Source organism: Arvicanthis niloticus, chromosome 15, assembly GCF_011762505.2.
Source record: "Arvicanthis niloticus isolate mArvNil1 chromosome 15, mArvNil1.pat.X, whole genome shotgun sequence".
Lineage (NCBI taxonomy): Eukaryota > Metazoa > Chordata > Mammalia > Rodentia > Muridae > Arvicanthis > Arvicanthis niloticus.
The window spans coordinates 47,805,049-47,822,792 of record NC_047672.1 but is presented as its reverse complement, the minus strand read 5'-3'; the positions used below and the strand labels follow the sequence as shown (position 1 = coordinate 47,822,792).

At 37.5% G+C, this 17,744-nt stretch overlaps 1 protein-coding gene across 1 annotated transcript in view; it reads right to left on the bottom strand.

Annotated features, from left to right (window-relative positions):
• Nucleotides 1–384: 384 nt before the first annotated feature.
• The window catches only part of Tmem168 (transmembrane protein 168), a 29,956-nt gene continuing 12,596 nt past the window's right edge, over nucleotides 385–17,744 (bottom strand). The window contains exons 3-5 of the mRNA XM_034519294.2: nucleotides 16,705–16,847; nucleotides 12,469–12,743; nucleotides 385–1,987 (exon numbers count right to left, since the gene is read on the bottom strand). Coding sequence (XP_034375185.1) covers nucleotides 1,440–1,987; nucleotides 12,469–12,743; nucleotides 16,705–16,847 — 966 coding nt within the window. The 3' untranslated portion in view covers nucleotides 385–1,439. The remainder of the gene's footprint in view (nucleotides 1,988–12,468; nucleotides 12,744–16,704; nucleotides 16,848–17,744) is intronic.

Sequence of the window (17,744 nt, the reverse complement as noted above, 5' to 3'; positions counted from 1 at the left end):
AGAACTCTTAATTTCACATTAAATGAAAAATTAATTTTTAACAAAATATTATCCCAAAGTATTAAGAGTACAATATTCAAAACATAGAAATAGGCTGTAGCAATGCTGCATAGATAGCGGAATACAAGTTCCCTGATGGTGTGACTTCTTTCTAAATAAAACGTCAGTTTTCAAGTCATCAGTAGAAAATGGTAGATACCTTACCTTCTTTCTCTGGGCATGGACAAATGGCTTCAATGGTAAGAAGTCACCATGGTAACAAAGTCTAATCTCCAATTTAATTATACCTCCGTCTTTCCAAGATGAAAATCTAGAATGTAAGGATTATTGGAAGGGAACAGGAAGTGAATTACCTCTTAAAGAGATATCCTGATCAGTGCCTACTTTACTCAACAAAACACTGAATTAAAGTTTACAAATTACAACCACACCATTATGCTTACCTAAAATTGCCAAAATGAATACTTTTTTACATAATACAATACAGGTATACAACAACAACAACAACAAAATGATCTGTTCCCATCCTTTGACCTTCAGCAGAAAAAAGTTATTACAGTAGGATCTGAAAAGTAATTTTCATGGCAGAGCGCTAACTCCTCAGAAATACTTAAGACAGAATGGTCAATGAGAAACGGCTAAATTTATTTTATAAGTGTACTTTTTTAAAAGAATGGCAATTTACTTGAAAGAAATTTGTAGCTGGAAATACTATTCATTAAAAAAACAAAATTACCCTGAGAAGGACTCTTAAAATTCCCAGTATTTCAAAGTCCCTCACTACCCATGAAGGAACACTTTGTAGACTCTAAGCTCTTATTGTAACCTACATTAACAATGCTTTCATCTCAAAGGCATTTGGGGCTGCTCTGCTGTACTGGTAAAGGTCATAGCCAAGACATTTGGGTGTGGTGGAGAAAGGGCATTTTGCAGTCATTATGAGCAGGTCTCTTCCTGCTCCAAGAGTTTATACTTCTGCAAACAGTCTTGGGGTCAAACCTATATGAATCACACACATGAAAGAATCTTCTATTAAGTAAATTGGTAGTTCTCTTAAAACACATTTGTCTGGTCTACATTCTCTCATGTATGCCTAGAAAATAAGGCATTGGGAATTGTCCACTGGCCATGTCCGAGCACAGACAACTGTGTTTCTTTTCACTGGAGACAAATGGAGAATTATCTGAAAGTGCACTGTTACTTTTAACATCTCTTACACATTTACAGTCAGCATTTTTATGACCCTCTGTGTACTTTTAGTATAAAATCATGCATATTCCCAATATCTTACACATCCCATAATTACTTAAGAAAAGTGAGAGCAGCTACACATGTAGCAAGATACTTTCCACAAATAAAAATACGGCATACAAAAAAATGGCAAGTTACTGATAACTGGTAACATGAACTCTCAATAATACCCTTCCTTGATGTCCAAATTAAGATTTGACAAGTTTAAAACCTTGTCCTGTGTCCAGCACTGTAGGAAGAAACCAACTCATTTTTAACCTTTTCAAGCACCTAAAACAAGCTTTGCAGATCCAAAAGAGGTTCAGACCACATAACCAGTTTGCCAGATGCACTAAGGGATACGTAATACGAGGGAAGTGTAACATCCAGTGCTTGGCCACATCACTTCCTGTCGGCAAGTGCAGCGTGTAGTCACTCCAGCGCTTTGACACTCCATACACGGCCTTCACTGTGCGTCCCTTCTCAGTCCAGCAGATGTTGTTTGTGGAGTTACAGTTGTACTCTACCCAGTCTCTAGTAAAGTCACCCAGCTGTGGTGGGTCAGCTTCTTCAATATCTACTGTCTTCGCCAGCTCAGCCCCCTGAACTGCAACATACTGGTCATTAATCTTTCTCACTTCTTTCACCCACGGGCTTGAATTCTCGCTGTCTAAGATGATGATAAGCCGGGAACAGAAGGAACCGTTCTTTTCTCTCCACCATTCTAAAAGTGTATCAAGGCGGAGTATGTCTCCACCTGTGGACAAGAAAAAAGTTGGAACAGTGGTGATTTCTGAAGTATATTTCTTTAAATTTTTAGAATACTTAAACAACAGCAATAACAACAACAAAAATACCTTTTAAAAAAATAACTTTTCTGCCTCATCATACCACAGGGGCACGTGCTTCACTATGTTCATAGAGGCCTTGTTTATGATAGACAGAAGCTGAAAACAACCCAGATGTCCCAAGACAGAACAGTGGATACGGAAAATGTGGTTCATTTGCACAATGGAATACTACTCAGCTATTAAGAATGAAGACATCATGAGTTTTGTAGGCAAATGGATAGAAGTAGAAAATATGATCCTGAGTAATATAACTCAGACCCAAAAGGACATGCATGGTATGTACTCACTAATAAGTGAATATTAGCCAAAAAAGTACAGAATACCCAAGATACAGTCTACAGAACTCAAGACGGTTAAAAAGCCAAAGGTCATGCAATCATGGGGGCAGAGGAAGGGAGGGACGTGGGTAGGAAGGAAGAAGGAGAAGAAAAAAGGAACATGACCTGGTATGGGAAGAGGAGAGACAGGAGAGAAGCCCTGAGGGCCAGCAGAATGTTTGGAAATGTGCGACCCTGGGAGTGGGAGGTGGGGAGACCCTCTAGAATGTACCAGAGACCTGGAAGGTGAGTGACTCTCAAGACTCAAAGTAGGAACCATAGATTAAATGTCCTATAGTGGGGAGAGTCCGCCTCAAGTAGAAAAGACAGGGCATCAAGTGTAGTTACCACTCCACAGTCCTGCAGGGACAAAAATGGAGAAGAGACTGAGGGAAAAAGGATTGAGTGACAGGCTTAAATTGGGATCCAGCTCAAGGGGAGGCTCCAAGGCCTGACACTATTACTGATGCTATGGTGTGCTTACAAACAGGAGCCTAGCATGACTCCAAAAGACCCAACAAGCAGCTCAAAGAGTCAGATGCAGATACTTACACCCAACCAACAGACAGAAGCTGGTGACCCTTTTGGCTGAATTAGGGAAAAGCTGGGAGAAGCTGAGGAATAGGGCGACTTTATAGAAGGACCAGCAGTCTCAACTAACCTGGACCCCTGAGATCTCTCAGACACTGAGACACCAACCAGGCAGCATACACCAGCTGATATGAGGCCCCAACACATATACAGCAGAGGACTGTCGGGTCTGCCCTCAGTGAGAGAAGACACACCTAACCCTAGAGAGATTTGAGGTCCCATGGAGTGGAGAGGTCTGGTGGGGTGGGGGTAGGGGACATCCTCTTGGAGACAGAGGGAAGAGGTATGGGATGAGGAACAGTCAGAAAATGGACCAGGAAGGGGATAAAGACTGGACTGTAAAAAAGATTAAAAATTTTTTTTAAAAAGTTATAAACACTGGCATTATTTCATAACAAGAACAAAATTCTTCATCACAACCAAACCAAAAATGAAATGTCTATGCAGAAAATAATTTGAAGAAAATCACAAAAAAATATTAGCTGACACTGGAAAAACCATAAATTCTTTAATCTCTTTTGGAGGACATTGGATCAATTAAGGACGACATTAGGTAATCTTTCTTCAATCCTAGTTCTCCTCTTCTTCATTTACCAGCTATGTAATTTTAAGTGAGTTATTTCATTTCCTAACCCCACAATTGGTTTGCCGCGGTCTGAATGAGACATGTTCCCACAAGGTCATGTATATTTGTTTGGTTTTCATTTAACTTCTTTAAGACAGGGACTCAGGCTTATGTGTGTGAACACTTGTTCCTCAGGTGGTGGCACTATTTTGGGAAATTATACAACGGCAATGAGGCAGAGCCTCAATGGTCTCATTGCAGAAAGCAGTTCCCTAGGGGCAGAACTCAACATTAATAATCTGTCTTGTCTCTGCTTCCCCTTCTCCTAACATGAGAGGTGGTGAGGAGTCACAGCCCATGCTTCTTCTATCACAGAGCTGCTTGTCACCATGCCTTTCTTACTGTAATATCTAAACATACTTCTTTTTCCAGCACTAGCTGTCTACCTTTGGGACTGGGACTGGCAGCGGCTGAAGCTAGCTAACACTACCCAGCATCCCTGCATTAGTATCACACTGACGGTCTGGTAAAACAGCAAAACAAAACAAATGCTTTCAATGACTAGATCCAGCTTTTGCACCACTGTAAATTCATTACGCTTAACTACTGTAAGCTAGAGACTGTCTGTAGATAAATTTAGTAAAAGAAAAGTGAAATTATACAAGAAAGCAAACATTCTAATCTTGGGTAGAAACAAGAGCTCTTAATGTCAAATGCAAGCTGTCAACTGGCTTTTATGACATAAGAATTGATATTACATTTTTATATAGGAAAAAAATCCAAAGGTTTTATGGAACATTAAATATATAGAAAAATTCAATTTTCATAATTATTCCCAAAAAGATCACTTCATCAGAATACAAGCACACCTTTTCCAGTTTTGTTGCCTCTTGCTTCTCATAACTACTATCGTTACAGGGGTTCTACAGCTCAAGATGTAAAAGTCTTCAAATAATTGGCTCTATACAAAAATCATTTGGTAATCCAACCCTTCCTTGCCTTCAAAAGCAAGCAGCTCCTGAGTAAGGACAGGGCCACTCCTCAGAAATCCTTAGCACTTCCTAAGCCTAGACAAGAGTTTATGGTGTGTTTATATTTAATGCAGAGCTATACCTGAAAAACCCCCAAGGAACACAGAAACCCCCAGGTCCAAAACTCTAAAGTAAATACGTTTCTATCTGGCTCACTGTGAATTTTTTGCATTTTTTAAGAATACAGCATTAAAACATTATTATTATGAATAAGTTTTTCCCAGTATTTAGAAAAGACTTCACTAGTTTCTATGATCTCATCCACACAGATAAAACCTTGCATATTTAATACAGCATATGACTCTTTTACAAATCAGAAAAAAAATGAAATTTAAACTAACGTAGCTGTTAATTTCTAGAAAATGCCAACTCAACATATTAAACTGGTCCTATACATAGTCTATTAATCCCCACTGCATATCACTGAAAAAACAAAACAAACAAAAAGAACAAGTTTTCTTTATCTTAATAAGTAAAGTAGGCCCCTACTAAATGAAGAGAACGTCCCTCCAAACTGATAGTACAGCTTAATAATGCCAAGACTCAACATAACAACCTTCCAAGTTCTGAGGTTACCTGAACAAAACGTACAGAAACGGGAATATTCTACTAAGAATTAGGAATGGGGAAATGGAGGCAAAAAAGACAGGATGGAGAGATGGGAGGGAAGAGAGGAGAGGGATAAAAAGGAGAGACACTGGGGGCTGTTACAATACAAAAACAGAGCAAGTAAGTCCTGCTGCCTGCTGTGTGCGGGGCTTCTCAGTCACTAGAAGGAAAAACCATGAGTGCACAGCACTGGAAACGACTTGCTAAGGAAGAGTCACTGTTGCATATGTAAAGCTGATACAACGCACTTTACATTTCCAGCACCTGTTCCATGCCTGTAGGCATCTCACTTTTGCTCAGCCTGCTTGATTATTCAAAGTATTTGTGTTTTCATGTGAATTTTGTTTGGTCTAAAGCAGGCCCAACAAGTGCAGGACACTGCAGCTGCTGCTGTCCTGAATGAGTCAGTGCTTTTTGCCTGCTGGATTTTGACCCAGTAAACAGAAGAATGACTAGCAATTAAACAAAACAAACTTAGCAGTTGTCAGAAACCTTATAAAGTGAGTTTCTGTTTGTCAGGAAAGTCATGATTTCCCTTATCCTTTGCCCCATCCACCTCCACCCCAGTCGACTACCTCTAGCAAGAGTGTCTAGTTCCTGATTAACTCACACAAGCCTGTAACAGACCAAAGTCCCCACACTAGCTCCCATGCTGTTGGGGCCCCCACCCCACTACCAGCTACTCAAACTCCCAGACTTCTCTGTCAGACACCTCCCCGCAACTGCTGCCTGCTCCCCATGAAGTTGGCAAAGCTCTTTCTGCATTTGTTCTCTCTGCCCTGGCAGTTTGAGTTCCTCAATATAGCCTTATTTCTACCCACAAAATGTCTAGTTACGTGGTTTCACTGAGCCCTCACTTACAAATTTTAGGATTTAGATTTTTTTCTTATTTATATAGGATTTCATTAGTATTTTAATGGAAACTGGATTAATCTGTAAATTCCTTTTGCAGTGTGATATCATTCTTTCAATCTATGAACATGGGAGAATTTCCCATCTTTAACTGCTTTCTTCAATTGATTTCTTAGTTGTTTATAGTCTTTGTCCTCCTTGTGTAGGATTATTCCTACAGTTTTGTTTTCTTCTTTTTTTCTTCTGAGTCTATTTAGTCAGTGATAATATTTTCCTGATTTAGTTCACTACTGATACACAAAAAGGTATGCTGGTTTGAATCCTGCAAATATGCTCTATTTTTGTCAGCTCTATGAGTCTTTAGTAGAGTCTTTCGTCTTTCTAGGTATAGGAAATGAAAGAATTGCACACTTCTCGCTCCAGCTATGTGCCTGAGGCAGCTTTCCTCACCTTACCCTGGCTGTCTTGATGACAAAAGGACACAATCATTGTAATTCTAGTAATCTATCCCAAGGAAAGAACAGAAAGAAGTAGAGGCAAGCTTACATTTACCACTGTTGTCTAAGGTAATACAAACTCTACAACAAGAAAGACAGAAATAAACTATAGAATAATCTTTAAAAATTTTTATAATAAAATAAAACTTACAAAAATTTTATGAGGGAATTTTTATGTTATTATGAGAGCAAGGGACAACACAGAAGCTATCTGCAGAAATTATAACAGGAAGGATTACTGGGTATTTGGAAACCTGTTGCCTTTCCCAACACAAAACACTTTTTTTCTGTTTTCCAAAAATTTTAGATGGAGCAACTGTAGAGGGCAAAACGTGCTTGAGCATGCATATAAGCACTGGAGAAGGCAGAAAAGTTAAACTCCCAGGCATCTTTCAAATGAAAGAGATGTTTAATCTGTCCTCTTCCTGGAATGCTGGGAATGTATGTAGTTTAGAACCTGGTGGTCCTCGCTGTCTGATGAGCCAGGCCCCACCCATATCTTCCAGAATTTGTTTTATTTATCCTTTCCCTCTAAAAACTTGCCCCATACTTCTAGGCCATAAAAGTCATCCATGTGAGAGATGTTATCTGTACTTCACAACAATCTAAGTGATCTCTATGTTATCTTAGGGCCAGCATTAAGTTGATCTCCATCTTCCTCCATAGTCCCTCGACTTGAGCATTGTTTCTAAGGCAACAGAACCCAGTGTGGAGGAACCATATGGACTTTGCAGCTTCACTGTAGCATGCCTCAGCTTTGTTGTGCTCACAGAACTGAGTTAATTGTTTGTTATCTGAAAACTTCTTTCCAAAAGTGTTCTTAGATATAACAAAACATGGAAACTGATGTGAAACTCTAGAAGCCTTTGTCCAGCACCCATACCAAAGGCAGGCAGAATCAATTTCATTCTTATCTTTTCAAGGATTAGTTCCTTGCCTGTTGCAAAGCCTGCTTGGGACTCTCCACAGAACAACTGATACTTTTACAATTAGAAAAAGCTTTAACATGCTAAAATTACCAGCAAAAATCCAACTAACTATATTTGGAATATATTTTTCTACTAAGAGAAAGTATCATCTTTGTTAAACTATCAAAATAGTAAGAGTATCTTTCATAATTTGCAACTCTGCTGATAATAGGACTTCAGAAGCCAGGCTATGTCACAGTATCTATGTGTAACTAATCATCAGCTGGTTGCCAGAATGCACACCACGCACACCTTGCTCTCACACTCATGCACACTGTTTTACACGCACACCTTGCTCTAACACTCATGCACACTGTTTTACACGCACACCTTGCTCTCACACTCATGCACACTGTTTTACACGCACACCTTGCTCTCACACCCATGCATACTGTTTTACACGCACACCTTGCTCTAACACTCATGCATACTGTTTTACACGCACACCTTGCTCTCACACTCGTGCACACTGTTTTACACGCACACCTTGCTCTCACACTCGTGCACACTGTTTTACACGCACACCTTGCTCTCACACTCGTGCACACTGTTTTACACGCACACCTTGCTCTCACACCCACGCACACTGTTTTACACGCACACCTTGCTCTCACACCCACGCACACTGTTTTACACGCACACCTTGCTCTCACACTCATGCACACTGTTTTACACGCACACCTTGCTCTCACACCCACGCACACTGTTTTACACACACACCTTGCTCTCACACCCACGCACACTGTTTTACACGCACACCTTGCTCTCACACTCATGCACACTGTTTTACACACACACCTTGCTCTCACACTCATGCACACTGTTTTACACGCACACCTTGCTCTAACACTCATGCACACTGTTTTACACGCACACCTTGCTCTCACACTCATGCACACTGTTTTACACGCACACCTTGCTCTCACACTTATGCACACTGTTTTAGAGGCCAGACTTCAATCCATGGCTCCCATGTACTACTAGTATTCTTCTAGTTTTTCAGAAAATATCCAAAAGTTAATTTTTCATAATTTCCAGACCTATTAAATGTCTCTGGACATCAGACTACACAGACAACATAAACTACAAGCAATAACACAATTCCACCCTGCACAGAACATCACTGCCTACCATGGCACACATGGATATTCAATATTTTCAGGACATTCTACCCTAATTCTCTTGTAACATCAACAAGACATGTAGAGTGGCACTAACGCCTTGTGAGTAGTGTTTCCTCTGCTTTCCTGTAGTTTCTATCCTATACTTGGCTTTCGACACTGATTCAATGCACTTAACTTTTATCTCCAATAACAGTAATTCACTATGTTTCAAGTAACTGAGACTGCTTTTTATAGGTTCTATGCATGATAAATTGATATAAACTATCCTACTTTTTGTTTATTTCTGTCTCTCTGATAATTATTCTAATGGTTTTACGCCCTAAAGCAAGGAGGCGAAATGATCAGGTTAAACTCCACAAATTAAAACTCTATAATCTAAAAAGACTACACATTCTAAGTAGTATCTGTTAAAGTATGGAACAGACACACATTGAGATTCTTGTTCCCAAAGTAATATTGTTTTGAACTTGAAGGTAATTTGTTAACCCAAGTAAAATCTAGTGCTAATGGATTATACTTCAAGACTTCCAGAGATAGCTATTAATAAGTTATCAGAGTTTAAGTTCTTTGGCATTTGATTTGGAACAAATGAGAACATTTTCCACACAGGAAAATGTTTCCCTGTGTGGAAATGTTTCCACACAGCAGGGGTGCTCTATTCAGATTTCAAGGCAAAATCAGTGTTAGAAGGCTTGTGTCAAGCAGGTATGGGAACTCAATCTGAAGAGTTTATGGTCCAGGCTCAACCTGACTACTTGCATATGAGATAGGTGCTGCAGGCTAGGCCCAAGGCTGGATGCACTCCTGAGGTATGAGATGCCACAGGGTAGTTATTGTCTCACTACACTATACCCCCCACTCATTTCTCCTTTGCAGTTTCCTTTTTTGCTCTGTATGATAAACTCTAGAACAAAACTTTTTGGCTAACAAAGAAATTGCATAATGGCCAATTTACTTATAGTATATTTCAAAGACTACAAAGATATTACTCTATAATGCTACATCTAGATATTTATCAAAATTATAACTCTATTTTAAAATTAAGTTCTCAGAAATTGTTCCTAACTTCATAAAACTCAACAATATCAAATTTAGATACTATCTATATTTTTTTCCTTCCAGAAAAGAGAAAGGTTATATAAATATTAGTAAGCTGAATGTGTACCATTTATTTTTAAAGAGGGGATTGAAATAAACTTTAAAATATTTAAGAAGAAAATGTAGCCTTTTTGAAAAACATTTATATTAGGTATAAATCCTTAATGGAAGTACATGTAAAACACTTATTCCAAAAATTATTTTCTTAGCCAGTTGAGTGTGAAGAAGCACATCTCCAGTGTCAGGTTCCACTCAACCTAGGAAAGAGACCAGGAGTCATAGATGCAAGCATCACCAACAGAATACAAGAGATAGAAGAGAGAATCTCATATGCAGAAGACACCATGGAAAACATTGACAAAACTGTCAAAGAAAATGCAAAATGCAAAACGTCCCTAATCCAAAACATCCAGGAAATCCAGGACACAATGAGAAAATCAAACCGAAGGATAATAGGTATAGATGAGAGTGAAGATTCCCAACTTAAAGGGTCGGTAACTATCTTCAACAAAATTATAGAAGGAAACTTCCCTAACCTAAAGAAAGAGATGCCCATGAACATACAAGAAGCCTACAGAACTCCAAGTAGACTAGACCAGAAAAGAAATTCCTCCCATCACATAATAATCAAAACATCAAATGCACAAAACAAAGAAAAAATATTAAAAGCAATAAGGGGAAAATGTAAAGTAACATATAAAGGCAGATCTATAAGAATTACACCAAACTTCTCACCAGAGACTATAAAAGCCAGAAGATCCTGGACTGATATCATACAGACCCTAAGAGAACACAAATGCCAGCCCAGATTACTATACTCAGCAAAACTCTCAATCACTATAGATGGAGAAACCAAGATATTCCATGACAAATCCAAGTTTACACAATATCTTTCCACAAATCAGCCCTACAAAGGATAACAGATGAAAAACTCCAACACAAGGAGGGAAACTACACCCTAGAAAAAGCAAAAAAGTAATCTTCCAACAAACCCAAAAGAAGATAGTTACATAAACATAATTCCACCTCTAAAAACAAAAATAACAAGGAGCAACAATCATTTTTTCCTTAATTTCTCTTAACACCAATGGACTCAATTCCCCAATAAAAAGACATAGACTAACAGACTAGATACATAAACAGGATCCAGAATTTTGCTGCATACAGGAAACTCACCTCAGTGACAAAGACAGACACTATCTCCGAATAAAAGGCTGAAAAACAATTTTCCAAGCAAACGGTCCCAAGAAACAAGCTGGAGTAGCCATTCTAATATCAAATAAAATCGATTTTTAACCAAAAGTAATCAAAAAAGATAAGGAAAGACACATCATACTCATCAAAGGAAAAAAAAATCTACCAAAATGAATTCTCAATTCTGAACATCTATGCTCCAAATGCAAGGGAACCCACATTCATAACAGAAACTTAACTAAAGCTCAAAGCACACGCACCTCACACAGTAATAGTGGGGGATTTCAACACCCAACACTCAGCAATGGACAGATCATGGAAACAGAAACTAGAGACACAGTGAAATTAACAGAAGTTATGAACCAAATGGATTTAACTGATATCTATAGAACATTTCATCCTAAAACAAAAGAACATACCTTTTTCTCAGCACCTCATGGTACCTTCTCCAAAATTGACCATATAATTGGTCACAAAACAGGCCTCAACAGATACAAAAAGATTGAAATAATTCCATGCATCCTATCAGATCACCATGGACTAACACTGGTCTTCAATAACAAGAAAAACAATAGAAAGCCCACACACGTTGAAACAACACTCTACTCAATGATGACTTGGTCAAGGAAGAAATAAAGAAAGAAATTAAAGACTTTTTAGAATTTAATGAAAATGAGGACACATCATACCAAAACTTATGGGACACAATGAAAGCAGTGCTAAGAGAAAAACTCATAGCTCTATGTGTCTACAAAAATAAACTGGAGAGAGCATACACTAGCAGCTTGACAGCACACCTGAAAGCTCTAGAACAAAAAGAAGCAAATACACCCAAGAGGAGTAGAAGGCAGGAAATAATCAAACTCAAGGCTGAAATCAACCAAGTAGAAACAAAAAGAACTATACAAAGAATTAACAAAACCAGGAGCTGGTTCTTTGAGAAAATCAACAAAATAGACAAGCCCTTAGCCAGACTAACCAGAGGGCATAGTATCCAAATTAATAAAATCAGAACTGAAAAGGGAGACATAACAACAGAAACTGAGGAAATTCAAAAAATCATCAGATCCTACTACAAAAGCCTAAACTGAACAAAACTAAAAACGCTAGATTAAATGGACAATTTTCTAGACAGATACCAGGTACCAAAGATGAAAACACTTTTAAAGGCAGAGAGATTCTAAGTCTCAAATCAATCACTTTATTTTCTTCTCTAAATACTATATAGGAAACCACTCTCAAATCCTAGTTACAGCTTACTAAAATGAAGTAAGTATTCCTGGCAAAATTAAAAGTAATCATATAACCTTGGACTTTGGTCATCTGTGAAGCAGCCAATTGAGAATTTTAATGTTTCTCTGTTTCTCTGTTTCTCTGTTTCTCTGTTTCTCTGTTTCTCTGTTTCTCTGTTTCTCTCTCTCTCTCTCTCTCTCTCTCTCTCTCTCTCTCTCTCTCTCTCTCTCCCTCTGTGTGTGTGTGTGTGTGTGTGTGTGTGTGTGTGTGTGTGTGTGTGTGTATACAACTGAAAAAAGTAAACTTACCTGCTAGAGCCCACTCTCCTGAGCCATGGGTGTGCCCACTATAATACAAAACATATGTATCATGTCTAGGTCCATCCACTGTCCGAAGTTCAAGGAAAGCTTTCAGTTTGGAATGTAGAGTATCAAAAGACAGTCCACTTGTAGAGTAGTCACATCCATAGGTCTCAATCATATGAAATGCAAAAAATCTTTGGATGGCATTGAGCATGCCAGTAGACCTCAAATTTAACTCCTGTACATGTTCTGGTGGAAGCAGTGTTGGCTGACCATCAGGACTGCAAAAGTAAGAAAAAAATATTCTGGTTTTTAGAAAATATTATTCTGGAACTGACTGGGACATATATATGTCTCCAGCCAGAACTTCATCTTGCATAACCAATAAGTCTTGTTGGCTACAAAATTCTCAGACATATTATTGCATACCATCCTTTCATATGGCATGAATGGAGATTTATTTATATTGTGGTTTGATTATATGATCAAACTAACTTTTAAAGAAATACAATTGTTTTTTTACCTGCTCAAACAAAGAGCAGTAAATAATACTTAATTGTTCTGAGCAACCAGCATATTTCATACAGATGTCTTTATAGAGCTATGTATTGCTTGTAAAGTTTGTATATTACAGAGTAGAAGATGAGGAGGGCAGCCCTGACAGAATTTAGCCTTGGGGCTGCTGAGAAACGAGAGCTGCTGTTCCAGCTCCCTGCCTGATCCTGCCTCAACTGCATCGAAGCTGTTTCCTCTAAAGACTTGCTTCTGGGACATTTTCAGCTAGCTCAGTTGGTCCAGACTTTCAGACTATTCCAATCAGGACTTCATTTATACTTGCATTTTCTCAGCATACAGACAATAAATACTTGAAAATAAAAGCTACAGCCTTTGCTGTATTCTTAGACTCTAACAGTTTTTCTAACATTCTTGGGTCCCCCCAAAAGAAATTCTTTGCCACAAATCAGCAGGAAGCATTATAAGAAGACTGTCCTTCCAGTCCCTTAAGTTAGGGTGGATGGTTTTGGTTATTTTATGAATAATAAATATATTGTCATGTTAAGGGGTATTACAAATAATTATGTTTTGGGATAGGGAGAAAACAAAATAGGAAGCTTAGACTCAGGGATTTCTATCTTTCTTTCCTAGGTAAGAAAAAGGAGGTTGAGAAGAGAAGGGGGAATATATAAATATAAGAAATTAGACAAATACAGGTTCATTATTGAATCTACTCTTAAAGTAAAAGCATTTTATAGCTATAATCTTACAATGGTACAAAATTTTGTATATTGATATAAAAATAAGGTTACATTTTGTTACACTGGTACAGAATTTTGGGTATTGATACAGGTTTAAGGTTTTTCATTGGTACAAATCTTTGTATACTGAGACAAATTTAAGATTAATTCTGTTACAACATAATATATGTATGTTTCAACTCTTAGGTAGGTATTGTGACTATGCAGCTCATTTAAAAGGACAAGGTTTAATCCCAGTCCTTTTAATAGCTGCTATTACAAACTGTTTAGGAGCCGGCGGTGGTGGCACACGCCTTTAATCCCAGCACTTGGGAGGCAGAGGCAGGCGGATTTCTGAGTTCCAGGCCAGCCTGGTCTACAGAGTGAGTTCCAGGACAGCCAGGGCTACACAGAGAAACCCTGTCTCGAAAAAAAAAAAAAAAAAAAAAAAAAAAAAAAAAACCCAAACTAGGATAATTTGGAAATGCAAGCTACTAGCCAATCAAACTTAAGACACATTAAACTATAGTTTGGATTACTACACACATGCATCCTCGGTTGGACAGAAAATAGGAAGGTGGAGACAAGCAACATTCACTTGTTCAGATAAGCTATGAATACACAGATGGTCTTCAAAACCTCAGAGACTCACAGAATATGGCATTTAAGATGTTTTCTATTAATGCAAGGCCTCTTTGACAGTGAGACATTTGAAATTAGCAGCTCCTGGCAGCAGCCCCACTCAACTTAGAAACAGATGATAAGCTTTGAAAGGCCTCCATATGAAACTGCTTCAATTGTGGCAAGCTAGCCACTGGGAAAGAAAATGTTCTAACTTTATCTGTAGAAAGAATTCTGGAACTTGATTTCCAAGCTCTGCCAATACAGGGTAAGCCAGTCCTTCATAATTCCTGCTTCACAAAAGATCTGTTCGATATTCTGAGCCACAAGGCTGAAGATAGATGTTCCAGTGTTATAGAGAATATTGGGGACTGTCCAAGTGGTCAGCTGTCTCTTGTCATTTTATTTTTTTGGAAGCTATATACTTGTGCTTCCTGCATACAAGTAATACTTATTTCCTTCTCAGTCCTTTGATGGGGTTGAAGACTAAAGCTTAAGCTATTTAGGATTTAAAAAGATATTCTAAGTCTAAGACAGTAATTTTAGGAGCATAATATAGGTTGGGATAGAAATTGATATAGATGCAGACCTCTAAACTCACCAGACAGGAAAGATAATAGAATACTTTCCCTGAGTTGTAAAATATTAACAGACTGTACTTTTTTAAGGTAACTTTTACTAAGTAATTTTAATAATAATTTCATAATTGTTCCTAGGGTATATTGTTTATGAGAAAGAGCCTTTTTTATTTAGACAAAAAAAAGGAGAATCGTTGAGGCTTGGTCTGTTCCTTTCATGTTAACAGGTAAATTTTAAAAAATCAAACATGATTTCTAAAACTTGTATTCCTTATTAGTAAGGCTGATAATAACACCTCAGGAAATAAATAGGACTAGTCTTTGCCTCATTTGTATTTTCTTACTGAATGACAGATACAAATAAGAATTTTTAAAATCAAGATTGTACTGTTTCAAGAACAAAGGAAAGGATATTTTCTTTTGGAGAAAAATTTACACATAAAACAGGGGAAGCAATATATAGTATGATTATATATTTAATTTCTATAGTGAAAAACACAGGATCATTGTAATGCATTCCAAATTGACTAACTCAAAGTACAATCTTAAACAGATGTTACCTATTAACAAAGATCACTTTAAAACAGTATTAAGACATAGGTCACTATAGTACTGAACAATAACTGAAGACATGGACCTGATCCTGGAGCAAATGGTACCCTGGGAAACATTGAACTCTGCCCGACAACTGACAGACATTAAAAAGCTTTTCGTGCTATGGAAGAAAATCATCACTGTTCTCCTTTCCAAAACAAAATTTCAGAAATTTTGAAACTCTAAATTTTACTTCATGTACAAGCAGTCCTATCCTAGTAATGCTTCAGTGTTTACTAAAATAGAATCTTTCACATATTTCTGAAGTTTAATGGTAACAAAAAAATTAAGTCACATAAATTAAAATTTTAATAGGGCAAAAATTATGTCTTACTCTTTCTACAAATTCTTTCTGCAGAATTGCCGTGTCTTACTTTATGAGACCGTTCCTAAATGGTTTCATTTCTCAAGAGACCCCTTTACATCTAGCAAGCCTTCAATGCAGAACAGTTACAAATTGAGTTCGGGGTTTCTATGAAATATCTGAAACCAGATTATTTTAAAAAAATGTTTCAAGACAACCCCCCAACCAAAAGAACTATAAAGAAAATTTAGTCATCAGAACTCATTTATGGAAGAAACTATTTTTTCTATTGTAAGTATAGTTAGCTACTAAAGGATTTAAAGGTAGTAGTGTTAGTAATTTCAAATTCCTCCTGTATTTGAGGGAAAAAATTATAAGAATTAAATTACAATAAAATAAGTTTTTAATAAACTTATTTACTAATCTTTCATGTTTTTACAGAATTTTTCATAGAACTGAGTGTTTCTACATCCTAAATTTTACCAGCTCTCCAAAAATTTCCTTTCAGAGGCTTGATATTACCATTATTATTTTAGATAAGGACACTGAGGTGCAAAAGTATTACAATCTGTTCATGGAAAAGAGAACTGGAAATCCATCAGACATTCTATTGTAACATTGGTTCACAGGAACTTTCATGATACTCCATTTAAGGAAGGGCCTTTCCTTTAAAAGCTCATCCAGATTTTCTGAGCCCTAGTTAAAATACAAGGCTAAATATATCTATTGACATATTTATATTTAATCCTGAAAACTACATTATCGTTTAGAGTCAAGCTTTCTACACAAGGAGGAATTGAAGGAGAACTATATTCCACAGCAATAAAATTCTGGAAATATAATCTATCATAATCATTGAGAGAATGCCACCAGTCAAGCAGTTATTATCAAGTCTACCAGATCACAGTACCTGCAGAAGTTGGTAGGGATCACAATAGCATATCCAACAGAGGTTCCTCCTAAGCAGTTACCGAGTTCATGGAAGAGCCCGTGAGCCATGGACTCCAGGGGCAAAACAATTAGAAACATGCTCAAGAAGACCCCATTTGTGGGCTAAGGAAATAAGAAAACAACAGGTTTATACAGTTTGTGGATATTTATATACATGTGTATTGACTCAGTTTTCAACCCCTATTTTCACAAAGTAAAAAAAAAACAACTGATGACATAAACTAAAAGCAATTGTAAGTAAAAGCACACATTTGTAGACACAGATGAGTTACCAGAGCAATGACAGAACTCTAAGTTTTTTGGAAGTTGTAGCAAAGCACAGCACATACTTTTAAAAATTTGTTAAGTAACCTTCCATCCAAGCTGAAAACAAAAATATAACAACTCTAATATGAAAGAGAAAATGCAAAAACCATTTCTCCATGTTCAACCCACATATGCATCATTATTCCAAATACCATGACTACTATGTTATCAAAGAGTACTTCAGGAAAGACTCTGTCCTGTCCCATCAAGAGTTCAGAGTGTCCAGACTCTATGAGAATAAAATTTAAGGAAAGTCAAGACCTTAAGCCTTAAACATTAATTTCATTTTTATATAATAGTTTACCTTTTAAAAACCCCAAACTCAGTTTATCTAAACTGCAGATCATAACAACAAAAAAGTATTAAGCACATTTATATCAGCAGGAACACAGAAAGAATTTATTTATTTTTTTCACACTCCAGATTTTATTCCCCTCCTGGTCCACCTTCCAACTGTTCCACACCCCATACCTTCTCCCTGCCCCCATGTCTCCACAATGATGTCTCCACCCCACTCCCAACCCCACTAGACCTCTAAATTCCCTGGGACCTCCAGTCTCTTGAGTGTTAAGTGAATCTTCTCTGACTGAACCCAGACCCGACAGTCCTCTGCTGTATGTGTTGGGGGCCTCATATCAGCTGGTGTATGCTACCTTGTTGGTGATCCAGTGTCTGAGAGATCTCGGGGGGGTG